The following is a 20,569-nucleotide window of genomic DNA, read 5'->3' on the forward strand; positions in this document are numbered from 1 at the left end:
TTAGTAAGTAAATAAATTGACAATCTTAGCTTCACCATTTATAGTGAATATTTCCATACCCACATCCCTTATAGTCTATAGGCCAATTTCAAGTAACAAATAACAAAAACTGGTATGATGAACATTATAAAAGTCAACTAGTATCAGATGACCAAAATTCTGCCCAGATTCAAGTAGGTTTGACTATTTATTCTGCTAAATGGAATTCTTAGTTCTTGGCTTCTTGGTTGGTTTCAGTAGTTTCTTATTAACCATCATTGTTCTTGTTCTGATTATTATTTTAATCTGTGACAGCTGGTGATGGAATATTGCTTAGGCTCAGCCTCTGATCTGTTAGAAGGTAAGAATAAAAGTACTATACCTCCTTTCTCTTTTAACTTGATCAGAATTCCTATGCAGATTGAGCATCCCTCATCCAAAAATCTAAAATGCTCAAAAACTCCTTGAGCACTAACATGACAGCACAAGTGAAAATTCCACACCTGATCTCCTGTGATGAGTTGCAGTCAAAACACTGCAAATGAAAATATTGTAGAAAATTACCTTCAGGCTATGTAGAGAAGGTGTATATGAAACTTCAGTGGGTTTCATATTTAGACTTTCATCCCACCCCCAAGATATCTCATTATGTATATACAAATATTCCAAAATCTAAAAAAAAAAAAAAAAATCTGGAACACTTTCGATCCCAAGGTTTTTGGATAAAGGGTTTTCAACTTGTATTAAAATATAGTTTGGATTATGCCTTGGACTTAAGAGTTGTGTGGATAAGCTGTGCATGTTTCATCTCCACAGTGCCACTGGAAATGTTTGAATGACTTTAGCATCCTTCCTTCTGTTTTAGTTCATGGCCCATTTAGAAAAGGTACTATTAAAATGTTTGGCTAAGGTGATGTGGTGTGTGCAGCCAGAAATGTCATATTCATGTGTATGTATGAAAGAGAAATAGAGTCTATCAAATTATGTTGTTTTTTTAACCCTTTCAAATATCTTGACTAATCCAGTTCTCTTCAGCAAGTGCTGTTATAACTGGAGACTGTGTTAAGAATTTAATTTTTTTTAAAAATGCCTTGTATCACCCTTGATCTCTGAATAGAAATTGCTTATTAGTGGCTTTCACAAATAATGAAAACCTGCAATTAGAAGGAGGTAATTATAGATGGCTTTGTGGCAGAGGAGAGTAATGTAACCTAGAACGCGTCTCCCATTTTCATATTTAGACTTTCATCCCACCCCCAAGATATCTCATTATGTATATACAAATATTCCAAAATCTAAAAAAAAAAAAAAAATCTGGAACACTTTCGATCCCAAGTGTTTTGGATAAAGGGTTTTCAACTTGTATTAAAATATAGTTTGGATTATGCCTTGGACTTAAGAGTTGTGTGGATAAGCTGTGCATGTTTCATCTCCACAGTGCCACTGGAAATGTTTGAATGACTTTAGCATCCTTCCTTCTGTTTTAGTTCATGGCCCATTTAGAAAAGGTACTATTAAAATGTTTGGCTAAGGTGATGTGGTGTGTGCAGCCAGAAATGTCATATTCATGTGTATGTATGAAAGAGAAATAGAGTCTATCAAATTATGTTGTTTTTTTAACCCTTTCAAATATCTTGACTAATCCAGTTCTCTTCAGCAAGTGCTGTTATAACTGGAGACTGTGTTAAGAATTTAATTTTTTTTAAAAATGCCTTGTATCACCCTTGATCTCTGAATAGAAATTGCTTATTAGTGGCTTTCACAAATAATGAAAACCTGCAATTAGAAGGAGGTAATTATAGATGGCTTTGTGGCAGAGGAGAGTAATGTAACCTAGAACGCGTCTCCCATTTAAAATATCAGAAGGGACTGGTAAATTTGAGCCTGGCCAATTGGAATCAGCATGGCTTGGACTTGCAACTGACAAGTAAATTAATAATGCATCATTTAATAAATATCAGGCTTTGTTTTATTTTGTTCTGAAGGGTTCATTTGTTTGTTTTATACACTTGGGTTTCCTATTATCTGATCATTTTTCAGAATTCTATGAAGATACATATCCTGTGTACTTAGGTGAATGTGTTCTTGAATTGTCATTTAAGAAACTATATAATTTGGCTGGGTATAACTGTATAAAATAATGAAAAGAGTAATTGAACTGATCATATACTCCTATTTTGTTGTTGTTCCTCAGTTCATAAGAAACCACTTCAGGAAGTGGAGATCGCTGCCATTACTCACGGTGCCTTGCAGGGGCTGGCCTACCTGCATTCTCATGCATTGATTCATAGGTAAGATTAGAGATAGGTTATGTTTTCATTTCAATTACAGAACTGTGTGTTCCAGGAACCTTAAAAATTAGTATGTGCTCCAATTTTTAAAATGCCTGTGGATTGATGGGAAGCAGATAAGACTGGTGCTGCTTCTGGATATCAGGAGTAAAGTTGTCAGTATTTTGCTCCCATCTCTTGGTCTCTCCTGTATATCCACAAAGATGTAGATCATCTCTGTTCTGTAGGTAACTATTCTGCACACTGCATGTTGCAGGAGAATTTGTAAAAGGACCCAGTGACCTTTTGATACTGTGTCAAGAAGAAAAGAGAATTAACCTTCCTTGAATGTATTTTTTTTAATTTATTCATTCATTTATTTTAATTTGACCAGATAGAGACACAGAGAGAGAGAGAGAAGGAAAATAAGAAAGCAAGCCACCAGGTATGGGATTAGAACCATGGTTGGCCATGTGGGAATGTCCAGCACCTTAACTACCATACCATCTGCTGGTTCCCAATATATTTATTTTTTTATCTGAGTTCTTCTGCCTTTCTTATTGGGGGGGAAAAAGTTTTCTATAAATATATGTTGTTTTATCACTTAAAATATTTTGTATTTCTAGAGTCTATATTACTTTAGTGAATAAAAGGGAAGTAGTGGAATATTAAGTAGTTATAAAGTATCTGAGATGACTCACAAACAAAAGATAACATAACACTTGGCATTTTCTAGGAAGAAGTGAAACTATTAGGTCATGGCTTCTCCTTTTGCTTCTGTAGCAATCATCAGTTACTGGTACTACAAAAGCAGAACTTCTTCAAGATAGGCTGACCAAAATCCTGCCAGGAATTGGGCTTCTTTATAAGGATGAAGAATGAACTTAATCATGTCTACTAATGGTTGATTAAATAAGGTTACTATGTCTATGGACTTTGACAACTTTTTTGTTTTAATCATATCTCTGTGGTACCAACGTGTTATTACTGAATGCCAACTTGCTTATGATGATTTTGCCTGCTCTAATTTAAAACTATAGTTAAGTTTTTTCCTGCCTTTATTACCTTACTCTGTACATTCACTTACTGTTTTATTTTGTATTATGTTTTATCTTCTTCAGCATGTAAAAGAAGTTGAATAAACAGGAAAAGAAAACTTAAAGAATCTTCTTTAAATTTCAAAATCAATACCATGTCTTGGATTTTTGTTATTTTTTATTTAAAAAAGCAGTTTGGTCTTCTCGTTCAAAGATAATAGAGAAAATATATTTTTCAGTTGAAAAGAGAAATAATAATGTTTTTCTGTAGTTCTCTCTGCCAATGCCTAACATCATCATGAGGAAGGAAACTGAATTTTCAAGGGAAGTTTTTATAAAAGTTGTTTTGGAAGCATTTGAACCTTATCATTTTCAACTCGACATAAGTTTTCCTCATTCTCTCTGCTTTATCTTTCCACGGCCCATCCACTTTACAATTCTTGGTTCCTAGTACTCATTACACCTCATCCCTTTTTCAAAAAGAATTAGAAGTACATCCACATCTTCTCATTCTAAATTATCATATTGACGAATTAATTTTTAAAAATCATATTTAAAAAAACTTTTTACTGCATAAAACATCTACTTTAATAATAACCACTTGCAGTTCTATATAGTAATACAATAGAAATGCAATTTCCTAACTCCCTAATCCTTGTTTGTTTTGATCTTTCAGGGTCTTCTTTTTACTGTACAGTGTTATTTTTAAAATAACACCTTCTATATAACATGTACCCTCAAATGCCTTAGAGTTGCAGTTACAATTAAAGGCAGAGAGAAAGGGTCACAGGCAAGAAAGAAAAGGTATGTGTGTAGCTGAGGTTTTGGGTAGGTAGTCAATATACAGTCATTGCAGGTTTGTAGGCTCCCCAATTGTCACCTAATTTGAAAAAGAAAATAATAAAAGGCAATTACAAATGGCACCAATTTTCCCAGCACAAGGAATATTGTCAGTGACTGAATTTAGTATTTAAGAATATGCTTTTGTAAGTACAGTAGCAGAGTGGATTTCCTGGTCTGCCATGTCTGCCTTTTTTTCACATTGTATTTCCTCCCTCTGAAGAAAGTCCTGCCTTTAAGTAATTACTGTGACCTGCCTGTAAGTAGATCCAAGAATGTGGGCCCCCTTACAACTTACAATAATTACCAAATCCCCTTCTGGCTATCTAAGCAAGATTTTTTTAAAAAAAAACAGAAAATAAACTTTTTGTGTTATTAATTGCATGTTCTGACCTATCCCATAATCAAAATTGAAAAGTAATTTTCTAACCCTCTTTTTTTTTCCCCATAGGGATATTAAAGCAGGAAACATTCTTCTAACAGAGCCAGGTCAAGTGAAACTAGCTGATTTTGGATCTGCCTCAATGGCTTCTCCGGCCAACTCCTTTGTAGGCACACCTTATTGGTATGTAGATTTAGAAAATAAGACATTGTGGGACCAGCAGATGGTGTAATGGCTATGTCGCTAGACTCCCATGTAGTCAACCACAGTTCAAGTCCCGAACCTGGTGGCTTAAACTCACACTGGGCGCATGTGCATATGTGCCCAAGATCCCGAGAGGAAAATGGAGGAGAAGGTATTGCGGTGTGACCATCCCTCTTGGGGGGTGATTTCTCACTTTCCATCTCTCTGTCTCTGTCTTTCTGGTGAGGCACGCACCCTATAGCAAAAACCTCTCCCCACCACACACACACAAAAAAGAAAATGTGACATTGCTTTAAAACGTGCATACATGAATAAGATGGACTGATGATATTGGTTTTGTTATGTTTTATTTTTTGACAATGTCTTACCAATGAGCTTTCATTCGAGAAGGATAGAAAACTCACCAGTGGAAAGAGAAACAGTCTGACTTAGGATAAAACTTACAATGACTTTAAATTGTTCAAATAAGATTGATGTCACTGTGTGTAAACTGAGCAGGATTATCAACTCATTGACTGATTTAGGTTTTAGATTTCATTGAAGTGTCTTTCACACTTTTCTCTTGAGGCAGAATGTCTAGGAAAGGAAGAGGCAGCTTTTTTAGCTTTTTCTGACCAGGCAGCAAGTACAAATATTACCTTTCTGTGAAAGAAATCCAGGTTCTTGTCTGTTGAGTACTCTGATATACCTCACCTAGCTTGACACTCCTTCAAGTTTTTCACCCTATTATATTCCAGAATCCCTTTATTCCTGTTTTAGAGACATTGGAATTTCATTATACCTTAGAAAGTGACTTGTATCTCTGGAAAATGACCTACTTAAAAAAATAAAAACAACTACTATTGGAATTTTCCCATCATTATCAAATAGCATTTATTAAGCAACCTCTTACATATAATAATAGAGCATAATTCTATTCAAAGAATATTACACTGATAATGCCCCCTGCCCTCCTAATGAAAATGCATTGTGGACAAAAAGAGAGTAAATTAATACCCATTACTATACCTGGGTTTTGTGTGTGTGTGTTTTGATAAGTGTAGTATCTTTGGAGGAGATTATTATATTGTTTTATGTCATTTCATAAACTATTTTCATGTTGTTCAGAGTAAATTATTTGTTTAAGTGTTTCATGAATATTTACAAATCCCAGACAGCTTCTAGAATTCTCTCCTTTTTACAAATAAAGAAACTGATATACAGATAAGTAAGTTACCCTAGATCATACTAACGGTAGAAGGTAGAACCAAGATTTATTAACAGTAGTATATGGTTTTGTATAAATCATCAAATGTAATTATATTTTTAGTAGTATTTTTCAAAATGATTCATGTAAGGAAATAACATCTTTATCACACAAAAAATTAGAATACTCTTAAGAACAGCTGTTTCTTTTAATCATTTTCTTTTTAAATTAAAGAATTACTTTATTTAGCTGTATTATTTATTTTAATTCAACCAGAGAGGGACAGAGAGAGAGAGCGAGAGCGAGAGCAAGAAAGAGAAAGAGAAAGTGAGAAAGCAAGCTGCCATGTCGAGGATTCAAACCACAGTCGGCCATGTGGGAGTCTAGCGCCCTTAACCACCACACCAACTGCTGGCCCCTCTTTGAATCATTTTCTTAAGAGAGTTTTGTTTTAAATTTACAAACTGAATTTTGTTTCTTATGTTTAATAGGATGGCTCCAGAGGTGATCTTAGCTATGGATGAAGGACAGTATGATGGGAAAGTTGATATTTGGTCACTTGGGATCACCTGTATTGAACTGGGTGAGTAAATACATTTGTTTTAATTGTATTTTTGAGAATCACCTCTTAGTATGACTATTAACTCATCTACTGTTGTTAAATGAGTTACTACTATGTGTATGCCAAGCAATGTGAATGGATTATGTATTTTTCTGTACTTTATATAATTCAAATGGCTTTCTATTTGCTACATTTTCATGTTATTAATTTAATTAAAGGAATTTGAACAGATATAATATTTAGTGGCCATGAAAATATAAGCTATTATACTAAGTACTGACATTTGAAAAATATCCTTTCTCCATACTCTTAGTGATAATATATGTCCTATCCTTTATTTATTTATTTATTTTTAACAGTTTTTTTGTCATAGGGCATGTGCACTGGCCGGAGAGAGGCAGAGAGAAGGAAAGTGAGAAATCACCCCACAGAGGAGATAGCCACTCTGCAATCCCTTCTCCATTTTCCTCTTGGGTCTTGGGACATGCCTATAGCACATGCCTGGAGTGATTTTCAAGTCACCGGGTCTGAGGTTAGTCATGTGGGATTCCAGTGCCTCAACTACCTCACCACCTGCTGGCCCCTGTCCAATCTTTATGGTAGTATCCATTTCTCTAAGATCTGATGCTAAAGCTATATTTGACTCATATAGAGCACGATTTCAGAGAAAATTTCATATTAGAATATACTTCCATCATAAAGTTGTTCCCTAACTGTAGGGGGACTTCAGAAATTTGGTGGAAGCTGGAATTAAAGTGTGAGTTTATTAGAGCCAGCAGGTGGCATGGTGGTTAAGGCACTGGACTCCCAAATGGCCGACCAGCTGAAAATGGTTTGAGTCCCGGACTTAGTGGCTTGATTTCTCCTTAACTTGCCTTGCTTCCTCACTTAAGCTCTTTTGCTCTCTCACTTTCTCTCTCTCTCTCTGGTGAGTTCATATGCCCTATGGCAAATTTTAAAATAATAATAAATTAAATAAAATAAGTCATCCTTTAAAAAAATAGTATGAGTTTATTTTGGTGCTAAAAATTTTTTGAAATCCATGTGTAATTTTTCACACTATGCATATTCCATGAACTTTTTGAAGACCCTTATATTGATGCAGTGATCTAAAAGTGCCTAAAATACAGAATCTCTCTTCTCTGCTTAAATGTCTGTTTTAAACTCCAATATAATTTGATGTTACGTCTTTCCATTGGTGCACTGGTAAATTTAATAAATTAATCTCTAGAGGGAGAGGAAGCCCTGATTTATAACATTTGCCAAGATGTAAATACTCCCACTATAACTAATTTTAAGCTATGCATGGTAGTCACTAAATGTGGAAGTAAGAAAAGATAATGCATATTGGCCTTCCAATGTGCTAATAATGTTGGCTTTATTATAGCATTACCTATATCTAGGTATTTATATAAATTTTAAATAAAATAAATGTAAAAATCAGTTTTTAAAAAATTCTTTGTCTAATTTTTTATTTTTTATTTTTATTTTTGGAGAGGTTTTTGCTATAGGGCACATGTACTTGCCAGAAAGAGAGAGACAGAGACAGAAAGTAAGAAATCACCCCCCACGGGGGATGGCCACACCGCCATCCATTTCCCTGCATTCTCCTCTCGAGATCTTGGGCATGCATGCACGCTTGCCTGGTGTGAGTTTAAGACACTAGATCCGAGACTCAAGATGCGGTCCACTACATGGGAGTTCAGCGACATAGCCATTATGCCAACTGCTGGTCCCTCTGATTTTTAAATTTTATATTTTAATTTTATTTACTTTTTATCCTGATCTCTAATTGATTCTTTAAGAATTTCTATATTCTAGTTTGGTTCTCAGACCATTGTTTTCTCTTTCCATAAAATGTTTGGCCTACAAAAAAGATTCGAGATATTTGGCATTAAGTTTTCAATGTTTCATTGACCCCCTCCAACAAAGAAACATATGATAAACATGCACAGATTTTTTTTAACATAAAAGATATTAATTGGAAACAAACAATTCAAGGAGGAAAATTAAAATATTTACCTAATTTATTTTCTAATTAGCAGACTCAAATGAGTTATAAGAAAGAAAAAGAAAGAAAATACAGATTTAAAGTGCTTATTATTATATCTGGTACATAGTATATTCTCAATAAATGTTCATCATTATTAGCATAATCTTGGATAATATATTTTATCCCAATTTTTTTTCTTTATTAGAGAGAGAGGGAGAGAAGAAAAGGGAAAACTATTTTTGACAGTGTCTTGTTGTGTTGTAATCTTCTTGCCCAATGCTCCCAATCTACCAGATTTATAGGTACTTGTGTCTAGTGTGTTCAGGTTGACCTGGGAACGGAACCTGGGCCTTCTTGCAGCCTCTGGCCTCCCAAGTGGTGAAGTTTCCTGTGCACCACACTAGGCCTCATCCAAGTCTTTAATGCACATTTTAATGTTTCTTAAAAACTAGGAGGCAACATAGTAACTATTGGTAATAATAACACATTGTAGGAGGCCAGCAGGTGGCATAGTAGTTGGTAGCTGGTCTCCCACATGGCTGACCGTAGTTCGAGTCCCAGACCTACGATTTGCTTTTCACTTTCCCTTTCTCTTTCTTTCTCTGGTCAAATTTAAAAATAATCATAAATAAATAAAATAAATAAATATCTAAAAAAATGCATTGTATACTTGAAATTGCTCAGAGAGTAGCTATTAAATATTCTGACTACAAAAAAATAACTATATGAGGTGATAGATATGTTAATTATGGTAATCACTTCCTAATGTATACAAACAATGAAACGTCACATGCACCTGAAATGTATATAATTTTTGTCAAAAAAATACTAAATAAATCATTTTAGAAGTAAAAGACATCTTATAGGCAATAGACTCTTATAGCTGGCAGCATTTTTCCTAAGTTACACATAACATAGTGGTGTATATGAAATAGTGCTATATCCTACAGTTGATGGCATCCTAGATATAGAGAAATTTGGTAGTAGATGTCCAGTAAGTATTTATAAAATAAATTTTTTCCCAAGGACATTTAACTTCTCAGGAATTTTTTTTTTCAGAGGTTTTTGCCACAGGTTGTATGCTCTTGCTGGAGAGAGAGAGAGAGAAAAAGAGAGAGACAGAGGCAGTGAGAGGGAAGTTAAGACATCACCGCCCAGGGAAGATGGCCACACTGCAATCCCTTTTCCTCCATTCTCCTCCCAAGATCTTGGGCACACATGCACATGTGCCCAATGGGGTTTTCAAGCCACTGGGTCTGATACTCAAACTGCAGTCAGCCATTTAAGAGTCCAGTGACCTAACCACTAAGCTATCTGCTGTCCCCTCTCAGCAGTTATTTTAAAATTATTATATTAATACCATATAAGCCATACAAGCATCTCTTTGATAGTTCCCCCATATATCTCTATCTCCTTAGCATTAATTTTATTAATTGTAAACCAAGAGGGTTTTTTTAATGTGAATGTTAACTGTTTTAAATATACCCTACACAATGATTTTCCTGTTTTGCTTATGTTTGAAGTTTAATGAAATTCCAAGTACAAACAGTAGACTTTATACTTTTCATCAAGAGTTGTAGATAGTGGAGCCAGCAGGTGGCATAATGGTTAAGGCACTGGACTCCAACATGGCTAATTATGGTTCAAGTCTCAGACTTGGCACCTTTCTCTCCCTCTGGTGAGCGCATGTGCCCTATAGCAAATTTAAAAAAATAAAACGGGCCAGCAGGTGGTGTGGTGATTAAGGTGCTGGACTCCCACATGGTTGACAGCAGTTTGAGTCCCAGACCTGGCAGCTTGGTTTCTCACTTTCTCCTTCTCTCTCTCTCTGTCTTTTTTGGTCAAGTTAAAAAACAAATAATAATAACAAATAAAATTAAATAAATAAAAGATGTTTTAATTAAAATAATAACAAATAAAATTAAGTAAATCATTTTTAAAAAGTTGCAGATAGTATCTGAATAACATATCATCCCCTTGTAATATCATCTCTTCTATAATAGAGTATTATACCACATACCTACCAGAGAGAAACAGAGAAAGAAAGTATTCCCTACGGGCATGGTCACAACTGCAACCCTTTCTCTTCCAGTTGTCCCTCCTTTCAGGACTTTGGGTACATGTTTGCCAGGACCTGCTCGGCTGAACACGTTTTTCTGAGTGGGGAAGGCTGTGAATTACAAATAAACATAACAACAAATACACAAATATAGAAAAGCAAGAATGGAGTATTGGTTGGGCCCAACATCTCTGATAGAGAAAGCCATGATCAGGAACAGACCTCAGGTTTATTCTTTTAAAGGGCAGAAAATGGGGGAAGAGGAAATGGAATGCAAAGCAAGTTGCTTTAGGATGTAAATCATCTGAACATGGGAAAAGAGTCATCATTTTGGGGCAAAATCTGATAAACACATGTGGCTTCCTTTATCCTGATATTGCCTTGTGGTATCGGTCTAGAAGTATCAACAACAGGAAGATAACCAACAACAGGCAGATAGCATTTTCATATGCAAATGCTCTCATAGCGGTTGCTAATGAAGCTCACAGAAGTGCCTTTCTGCATGCGTCTAAAGGTCACCATGTTTTCTCAGACTGGCCTCTCTTCACACATGTGCACATGCACCCAGGTGTGTTTCCCAAGCTGCTGGGTCTGGGACTCAGACTACATAGTTAATCATGTGGGATCTGACTGCCTTAACAACCAGGTCACAAAGCCATCCCTAATGTATATATATTTTAGTGACTCTAATCTCCAAGTTGAATTACTTAAGGTAACATCATAAAGCAGGATGACAATGTTTCTGGCACCCTTATTCCTAAAAAGCAAGTTTTATATTTCCCAGGAGCTTAAGCATGTTTTGAAATCTGTCTTTTGCTAAGCTGATCTCCCATTGAAAGAACTAGTTAAATGTATGACTTCTCTGAAAACTCTTATCCACTCATCAGCTATTTTTTTCCCAAGGTTATTTTAAGAGAAGTCCATCTACATGTTCTTCAGTAAACTACACTCACTTGGCCAGCACAAACTGTGGCAGAAGTTGGCAAATGGCCCATCAGCATTTTTAGAGAATTAACTGTGTTCTGAAATGAAACATAACTGTTGTTATGCAGTTAGTTTGTTTGAAATTTTATTTACTTTTATTAATGATAGAGAATGTGTGTGCACATGCAAAAGAGAGAGAGAGAGAGAGAAACACCCTCAACAGGGTTTCATCACACCTTGATCCCCCGCCCCCTAGTTCATTATGCATGCATGGCTGTTGTGTTTCAGGCCAGGGTCTGTATCCTTCCTACACTGCAGTTCAGTACTATTGACTGCACCACCAGGCTAGGCCTTGCTATGCAGCTTTTCTACCTCGTTATTTTTTTTCTGCATTAATCTCTCTCTTTTTATCTGTTAATAAATAAATGCTTTGATGGCTGTTGGGGAAAGATGGGTTACATTTATACTTCTAAAACTTTTTTCTTTTTTTCATTTTGAAATACTAGTAATTTCTACCATAAGACTGGGTTGAAATTCCAATTTAGCGAGTTATTCTGTAGTTTAGCTTCATTACTTATCCTAGCTCAAGTTTAGTTTCTTGAGTTGGGAAATACTAAGAATAGCATCTATCTTATGAAGTATTGAGAGAAGTATGTATAACAAACATGTGTAACATCCCTAAATAAAGTATTACAGACATGGGACCAGCAGGTGGAGTGGTAGTAAAGACACTGGACTACCACATGGCCAATCACAGTTTGAATCTTGGACCAGCAGCTTGAGTATCACAATGGGTGTGTGAGTGTGCGTGTGCATGTCCAAAATCCTGAAAGTGGAAGAGAAGGGATTACAGCATGGCCATTTCCCCTAGGGAGTGATTCTCACTTTCCTTCTTGGTATCTCTTTCTGTTTCTCTCTGGTGAGCACACATGCCCTATGGCAAAAACCTTAATTACTTCTATAATACTTTTTTTTTAAGGCTGTAATCTGTGTTCCAAAGGAAAGAATATAATTTGGAATGACAAAATCTAATGGGAGACCTGATCTGAGGGATCAGAGGAGGCTTCCTTGACAAAGTAATTATAAACATATAGAAAGCCCTGAATAAATGTTTACTACATTAATATGAAAGTGAAATTGGGCCAGCAGGTGGCCTGGTGGTTAAAGGTGCTGGACTCCCACATAGCCGACCGCAATTCAAGTCTTAGACCTGGCGGCTTGCTTTCTCACTTTCCCTGTCTCTCTTTCTCTGACTCTCTGATCGAACTGGAAAATAATAATAAGTAAAGTTAAATTTAAAAATAATTCTGAAAAAAAATGTGAAAGTGAAATTAATTTCAGATAAAAACAGAAGGATTGTCCAGAGTTAACCAGATAAAATTTAAGAACATAAAGGAGAGAGGAGTCCATACAGAAAAATATCCTGTGCAGAAGGCTCTGAGCGTGATGCTTTTGCTGAAGTAAATGAGGGTGTAAGAAGAGGGGAAGATAGGTTGCTTCTCAGAGTGAGGCTCTTGAGGTAGTCAGGGCCACGTTCATGTAGACTATTAGGTTATGTTTAAGGATTTGGACTTTGTCTGAAGACCCATGGGAAGCCATTGATGGTTACATGTGCATTTAAATAGTTGAAATTGTCAGAAGACTAAGCTCTAGAAACTTCCTAGAGTCTACTGCTTGAAAAGAAAAAGTACAATAAAATAAAATAAACCTGGGAGACAGCAAGTGGCATGGTGATTAAGGTGTGAACTTCTACATGATCAACTATGGTTCAAGTCCTGGACCTGGCAGCTTGAAAAATCATACAGGGCACATGTGTGTGCATGTCCAAAATCCCAGGAGGGAAATGGAGGAGAAGAGATTATTGCATGGCCATCTCCCCTGGGGAGTGATTTCTCACTTTCCCTCTAATTGTCTCTCTCTGGTAGACGCACATGCCCTATGGCAAAAACCTTAAATAAAATAAAGTAAACCTGGACCAGGTTCCGTTTCCTCTTTAACACTTGAAACAAATATATATCCATTTATCTACACTGCAACTTTCAAATTTCTATTTGCTTTTTTTAAAAAAAAATTAATTATTTGGGGCCAGCAGGTAGTGTGGGAGTTGGGGTGATGAACTCCCGCATGGCTGACTGTGATTTGAGTCCTGGACCTGGCGGCTTGCTTTCTCACTCTCTCTCTCTTTGTCTCTCTTTTGTCAAATTGAATAATAATAATAATAAATTAAATTAAATTATTTCTTAAAATTAATAATAATTACTATTTATTTAATTTTATTATTATCATCATTTTTTACTTTGACTTGAGAGAAAGACAGTGAGGGAAAGTAAAAAAGCAAGCTGCCAGGTCCAGGATCCAAACCTCAATTGGCCGTGTGGGAGTCCCACACCTTGACCACCATGCCACCTGACAGCCCCTCAAATTTCCACTTGTAAACAGTTTATGTCCTAGGGTCAGCAGGTGGTGTGGTGGTTAAGATGCTGGACTCCCACATGACCAAATGCAGTTTGAGTCCTGGACCTGAAAGCTTGCTTTCTCACTTTCTCTCTCACTCTCTTCCTCTCTCTGATGAGCACACATGCCCTGTAGAAAATTGTAAAAATGATAATGATAATAAATAAATTTAAATAAATAATTCTTTTTTTAAAATGCAGTTTATGTCCCTGTAATTTGCCAGCACCTATTTGGGGAATATAAAATACCCTACTGAGATATTGATAAAAAATATTCATTCAATTGTACACTACCACATTCCAGAGGTACAGATGTCATTTAGTCAGTGTTTTTTTTTTTAAAGGAATTCTTTTTACTTTATTTATTATTTTTTTTAAATTTGATCAGAGAAAGACATATAAATAAGTACAGGGTTCTTCTGTATAACTTTTGCCAGTGAGTGAAAGCTCCTAATTTCTTGGTATTGTCCGTTCTGGTTTTTTGTTTTGTTTTTGTTTTTGAGAGAGATTTTTGCTATAGGGCGTGTGCACTTGATGGAGAGACAGAAAGTAAGAAATCATTCACCAGGGAAGGTGGCCACGCCACAATCCCGTCTCCTCCATGATCATCTTGGGATTTTGGGCGCACATGCACACATGCCTGGTTTGAGTTTCAAGCCACTGAATCTGGGACTCAGACCATGGTCAACCACATGGGAGTCCAGCAACATAACCATTACACCATCTGCTGGTCCCTTGTTTTGATTTTAGTTTCTCAGGATTTGTACAGATTGTTTTTTTTTTAATTTTTAATTTTTTTGGAGAGGTTTTGCTCTAGGGTGTGTGTGTTCTCCAGAAAAACAGAGACAAACAGAGAGACAAAAAGTGAGAAGTTACCCCCCCCGGGGGTATGACCACGCCGCAATCCCATCTCCTCCATTCTCCTCTCAGGATCTTGGGCACACACGTACACACTCCCGGTGTAAGTTTAAGCCACCAGGTCCAGGACTTGAACTGTGGTCTACTACATGGGAGCTCAGCAACATAGCCATTATGCCAACTGCTGGTCGCACAGATTCTTTTTTTTTTTTTTTAAAGAATTATTTTTTAATTTAACTATTTATTTATTTGTTCATTTAAATTGGGAAAGAGCAAGAGAGAGAAAGAGAAAGTGAGAAATCAAGCTGCTAGGTCTGGGACTGAAACTATGGTTGGCCATGTGGGAGTCCAGAGCCATTAAGTACCACGCCACCTGCTGGCCCCACATTCTTCTTTCTATGAGTGAAAGTGTCTTTCCTATAACTCCTGCCCTTACTTCTTGTTCTGTTTCTTAGAACTGCAGAAAATATGCCCAGTTTGTCATTTTAGAAGTAGTTAGTAGAATGGGATCAGCAAATGGTGTAATGATTACATTACTGGACTCTCATGTAGTAGTAGATCATGGTTCAAGTCCCAGACTGGGTGGCTTAAAACACACCAGGTGCATGTGTGTGTGTGTGTGTGCCCAAAATCCCAAGAGGTGACTGGGTGAGAAGGGGTTGCACGTGGCCATCCCTGGGGGGTGATTTCTCATTTTCTGTCTCTATCTCTCTGGTGAGCACACTTGCCCCATAGCAAAAAATTTCTTAAAAAAAAAAAATTTAAAAAGAAGTGGTTAGTAAAAGAACTTTTACTTATAAACTAAAATGCTCTGATGAAACTAGAGATCAGACTATGAATTAGAAGATGGGACTATATGAAAAACCTATTAAGATAAGCATGGTAGAATGAAATTGTGATTTGTATTTTATGTCATAATCACTGATAAATACCATAATATCAGGTGTGCTCAGAACTAGAACCGCATTTCTTTCCTTTGGTCAACAAATGGAGCACCTAATATGTGAATAGCATTTTACTACATATTTGGGGGGAATAAATAAAATAATTATAGTATTCAGATGATAAGGTCTTACTGTCTTAGAACTTATGATATTGAGATAAAAGACTTGTATATTTATATAAATGCAGTGGGTGAGCTCATGCCAAATGAGCAGATACCAACAGGGAGTATTAGGAATTCCCATAAAGAAATCATGGTGGGGTGGAGTGGAGTAAACCCTCTACAATATTTATATAACATTTATGTAATAAGTATGTAACTTAAGTAATGTAATAAATATGTAATGTAATAACTTATGTAATGTAGTAAGTATGTAATTTATGTAATAAGTATGTAACTTGGGCTGGCACTATGGTGCACTGGTTAAGTCTGCACCTTGGGAACCAGATTCCACATGGCTGACTGCAGTTCAAATTCTAGGCTCAGCAGTTTGAAAAACATGCCAGATATGCATGCATGTGTGCCCAAAATTATGACAGGATAGAGAAAGGAAGGAAACAGGATTGTGTTGTAACCACACCCCACTGGTTCCTGGCATACTCAGGGTGGTCTCCAGAAGCGAACCCAGAACCCTCGTATGTGGGTCAGCCTCACAGTGTCACCTTGCTGCTAAATATGTACAGGCTTTTTAATCAAAACACGTGAGCGTGCACATGGAGATGTTCATACTATTGTAGGAAAACAGGCAAAGACCAATCTTTTAAAGATCTGTGAAAAAATAAAACCTTTTCTTTAAACTCTCTTGGAATGAGTTCTGGTAGGAACCTTGCCAATGTACATTAAATGATCAGCAGCTTCTTCTGAATGGCTATCCTGGGCCGACCTTAGAGATTATAATAAGTAGATTATGTGGCATGATGACAGTAATGAGCTATTGATTTAGTGGCAAAGCTTTGCTTAGAGTTTCTCATTTCTCTATCTCCCTGATTTCTTTCAAGAACTGCTTTATCGTGTTTCTTTCCTCTTCTAGCGGAACGGAAGCCCCCGCTTTTCAACATGAATGCAATGAGTGCCTTATATCACATCGCCCAGAATGACTCCCCAACGTTACAGTCCAATGAGTGGTAAGACTCAGCTCTCATTTTTTTAAGTAATTTTTTTTTAACTTTTAAAAAACTTTGCTATAGGATGAATGTGTTCACCAGAGGGAGACACAGAGAAAAAGAGTCAGAAAGAGGGAAAGTGAGAAATTCCATAGTCCCTTCTCCTCCATTTTTCTGTAGGGCTTTTGGGAACACATGCACACATGCCTGGCATATTTTTCAGGCCATCAGGTGCAGGACTCAAACCACATGATCAGCTCTGTGGGATACAACCACCTTAACTCACTATACCACTGGCTTGTTTTTAAACTAATTTAAAAACATATTTGCCAGAGGACATGTGTGCTTGCTGGAGAGAAAAAGAGAGAGGGAAAGTGAGAAAGCAGGGGAATGGTCACACCACAATCTTTCCCCCATTTCTCCCTCCTTTTGGGATTCTGGTCACACATGTCTTTCAAACTGGCAGGTCCAGGGCTCAAACCATAACATCAGAGGATCCAGCCAACTTAACTACCATGCCACCAGATGGACCTATCTATTCTTATTTTAAATCTCTAATGAAATCACCATATGTATTTTACACTTCGACTAAAATAAATTTTAAATATCTGAACTAGAAAGCATTTCGTTCTTTCATTGTGAAAGTGACACCGATGTTTCACAAGCATCAACTCTGTCTCTGCATGCATGTGTACACACATCTGCATGGTTTTATTTCTGGTCTCATCATGGCTTGTGCTTTGCTTTTAACATGTATAGTGATGTGGCCAGGAAGTGGCATGCTAGTTAAGGCGTTGTACTCCCACATGACTAACCATGGTTCAAGTTCCAGACTTGGTGGCTTACTTTTTCACTTTCCTTCTCTCTCTTTCTCTGTCTCTCTCTGGTCAAATTAATAAATAATAAATTTTTAAAATTACAAAAATAATCCTTTTGTTAAAAAAGAAAGAAAATGTAGTGATGAAAACCCCTCAGGGAACATGCCTCGCTACTTTTCTAAAAGTCGGGTCTCCTAACTCCTAAAAGCCTCATGTTGATCATCTCAGCTCTTATCTCTTCTCAGTGGAAATAAAGTGCCCTCTCTGATGTCGTTATTTTTCCATTTGTCATTTTTTAACTATATGTATATTTCAATGTGGTGAGATGGAACATACACTATCTATTCAGAGGATGTATTATTCCTTGCTGAACATTTTGACATTTTTGTAACTATTTAGGTTGCAAGAGTTATAGAAAAGGGGCAGTTTTAAAGGAAAGTGGACAAAATGGAATCTCCAAGAGAGGAAATTTATTCAGAAAACACGTTCCTGTGTTCTCTATCCATTATGCACTGAGTTTTACTACCTTGTTATACAGGTTGTGGATGGTAGAAGAATTAGCAACCAATAATAAAGAATGTAGACTTGAGACTATGGAAGTTGTTATCTTTGGGAGAAAAAAATATATAAACTATTGGGGATGGCAGGTGGCATGGTGGTTAAGGATGCTGGACTCCCACATGGCTGACCGCAATTGGAGTCCCAAACCTGGCAGCTTGCTTTCTTGCTTTCCCTTTCTCTCTCTGTCTCTCTCTGGTCAAATTAAAGAATAATATAATAACAAATGGAATTAAATATTTGATAAAACTCCTGCTCCCCTGCAAATAAAGCCTTTTTACATAAAATATATATGTAAATATATATATACACATATATATATATACACACACACACACACATACATATACATATAACCTATACCTAGAGATATGTTTCATTTTCTGATATATATTATTTGAATTTATTTCCTAGTATATTAAAATCTATTTATGTGTTGACTAACTTGAAAACTGCCTATGCCCATTATACAAAAGAATTAATTTTAGATATCATAAACTTGAAAAAGGTCTAATTCTCCTGATACTCTAAACTACTTTTTATTTTTTTAAAAAACTCCTAATATGCCAAATTTTGTCTTGCATGAAAATTGTTTTAAGTTATCCCTGTGCTTTACAGACCCTGTTTTTATTTTCTTTCAATGTATTTGCACACACAGGACAGATTCCTTTAGGAGATTTGTTGATTACTGCTTGCAGAAAATACCTCAGGAAAGGCCAACATCAGCGGAACTATTACGGGTAATTTTTCAAATTTATATTTGAGGAGGGGGATTGAAAATCCTGTTGTGGTGGAATTTAGGAAATTGTTCCTATGGCAGCTCATCACGACAAACTGGCTTGGCATGTTCTGTCTTGTTACTTAGCCAGAGATAGTCACCAGCCATGGAAGCAGCAAGATTATTACAATACATGTGCTATCTATTCCCCATGGTTCATTTTCCCTTTTTTTCTTTTTTCCTTCCCAGCCCCTCCTTTTCTACTTCATTTTATTATTATTATTACTATTTTTTTTAGAGAGGGTATTTTTTTGCCATAGGCTGCGTGTGCTCACCAGAGACAGAGAAACAGAAAGTGGGAAATCACTCCCCAGGAGGGAAAGCCACACAGCACCCCCTTCTCTATTCTCTTCTCGGGATTTTGGGCTCATAAGCATATGTGCCCGGCATGAGTTTTAAGCCATTGGATCTATTACTTGAACCTCGATGGACAACATGGGAGTCCAGTGATATAGCTATTATACCATTTGCTGGTCCTCCTTTTCAGCTTTATAACAAGGTATTTCTTCTCCTTGCTCTGGTCATATTGTGACAGTCCTATGATTCGCATCTGCATAAACCTCATTACAGTGCTCTCGGGACAGAGTCTGCCAATGGTTCAAATGCCAACTCTGGAATTTTCAGCTAGGTTGTTGCCATATCTTTAGGCAGTGACAATATATGATAACTATGTAAAGAAGATATTTTACATGGCATTACGTTATAGATGTTAAGGACAAGAGTATCATGCCAGCTGTGTTCATTTGATGTAATCATTGTACTTTTGAGCATCTCTTTTTATGTAATATATATTTTTAAATGTTTATTTGTTATTTCCATGAGAGAGAGAGACAGAGAAATAGAAAGAAATCCTCTAACAGGGTCTTTATGTCATGACCCATCCCAGCTTCAACCAGCCAAGACTTTGGGTGTGAGAGCCTGGCTTGTACAGGGAGGTCCCAGAACGAGAACTCAGAATCTTATCATGTGACCTACTTGCATCACCACTGTACCACTTTCTGGCCTCTTCATGTAATAGTTTACATGGTGATGTGTTCCATCAATATCGGTGTAGTATGTGGGAATCTTTTACAACATAAATATCTTTTATTTGATACAGAATGATCCAGATTTCTTTAATTGTTTTCTGTATGTATGTTTTTAACCCTTTTTTGTTTGTTCACCTCTTGATTGGCTGTATTTTGATACTGAGCAGGGTTTTTTATGTTTATTTTTTAAAGTTTATTTATTTTATTTTTTATGGTGAGGGGAGAGACAGAGACAGCCCTAACAGGCTCTTCATGTCACAGTAACACCATTCTCAGCCAGCCAGGACTATGAGCATGTGTGTGTGCATCTGGCATGTACAAGGAAGTCTTGGGACATGAACCCAGAACCTTCTCTTGTGGCTTCAGTCTGTGGAGCATTGTGGTACTGTTGGCCTGTTTGCTTTTTGTATCTTTGTTTGTTTGTTCAGAGAGGTTTTAAGCTATAGGGCGCATGCGCTCGCCAGAAAGAGAGACAGAGATACTGAAAGTGAGAAATCACCCCCCAGGGGGGATGACCATGCTGCAATCCCTTCTCCTCCATTCTCCTCTCGGGATCTTGGGCATGCATACACACACACCCAGCGTGAGTTTAAG

General features: G+C 36.6%; 1 protein-coding gene across 1 annotated transcript in view; it reads left to right on the forward strand.

The window, feature by feature from the left end:
- TAOK3 (TAO kinase 3) overlaps positions 1-20,569 on the forward strand; it is a 220,125-nt gene that overhangs the window by 125,590 nt on the left and 73,966 nt on the right. The window contains exons 6-11 of the mRNA XM_006151557.3: positions 295-340; positions 2,174-2,270; positions 4,578-4,691; positions 6,390-6,481; positions 16,721-16,814; positions 18,828-18,909. Coding sequence (XP_006151619.1) covers positions 295-340; positions 2,174-2,270; positions 4,578-4,691; positions 6,390-6,481; positions 16,721-16,814; positions 18,828-18,909 — 525 coding nt within the window. The remainder of the gene's footprint in view (positions 1-294; positions 341-2,173; positions 2,271-4,577; positions 4,692-6,389; positions 6,482-16,720; positions 16,815-18,827; positions 18,910-20,569) is intronic.

This window comes from Tupaia chinensis, unplaced genomic scaffold (genome assembly GCF_000334495.1).
Source record: "Tupaia chinensis unplaced genomic scaffold, TupChi_1.0 Scaffold000320_1, whole genome shotgun sequence".
NCBI lineage: Eukaryota > Metazoa > Chordata > Mammalia > Scandentia > Tupaiidae > Tupaia > Tupaia belangeri.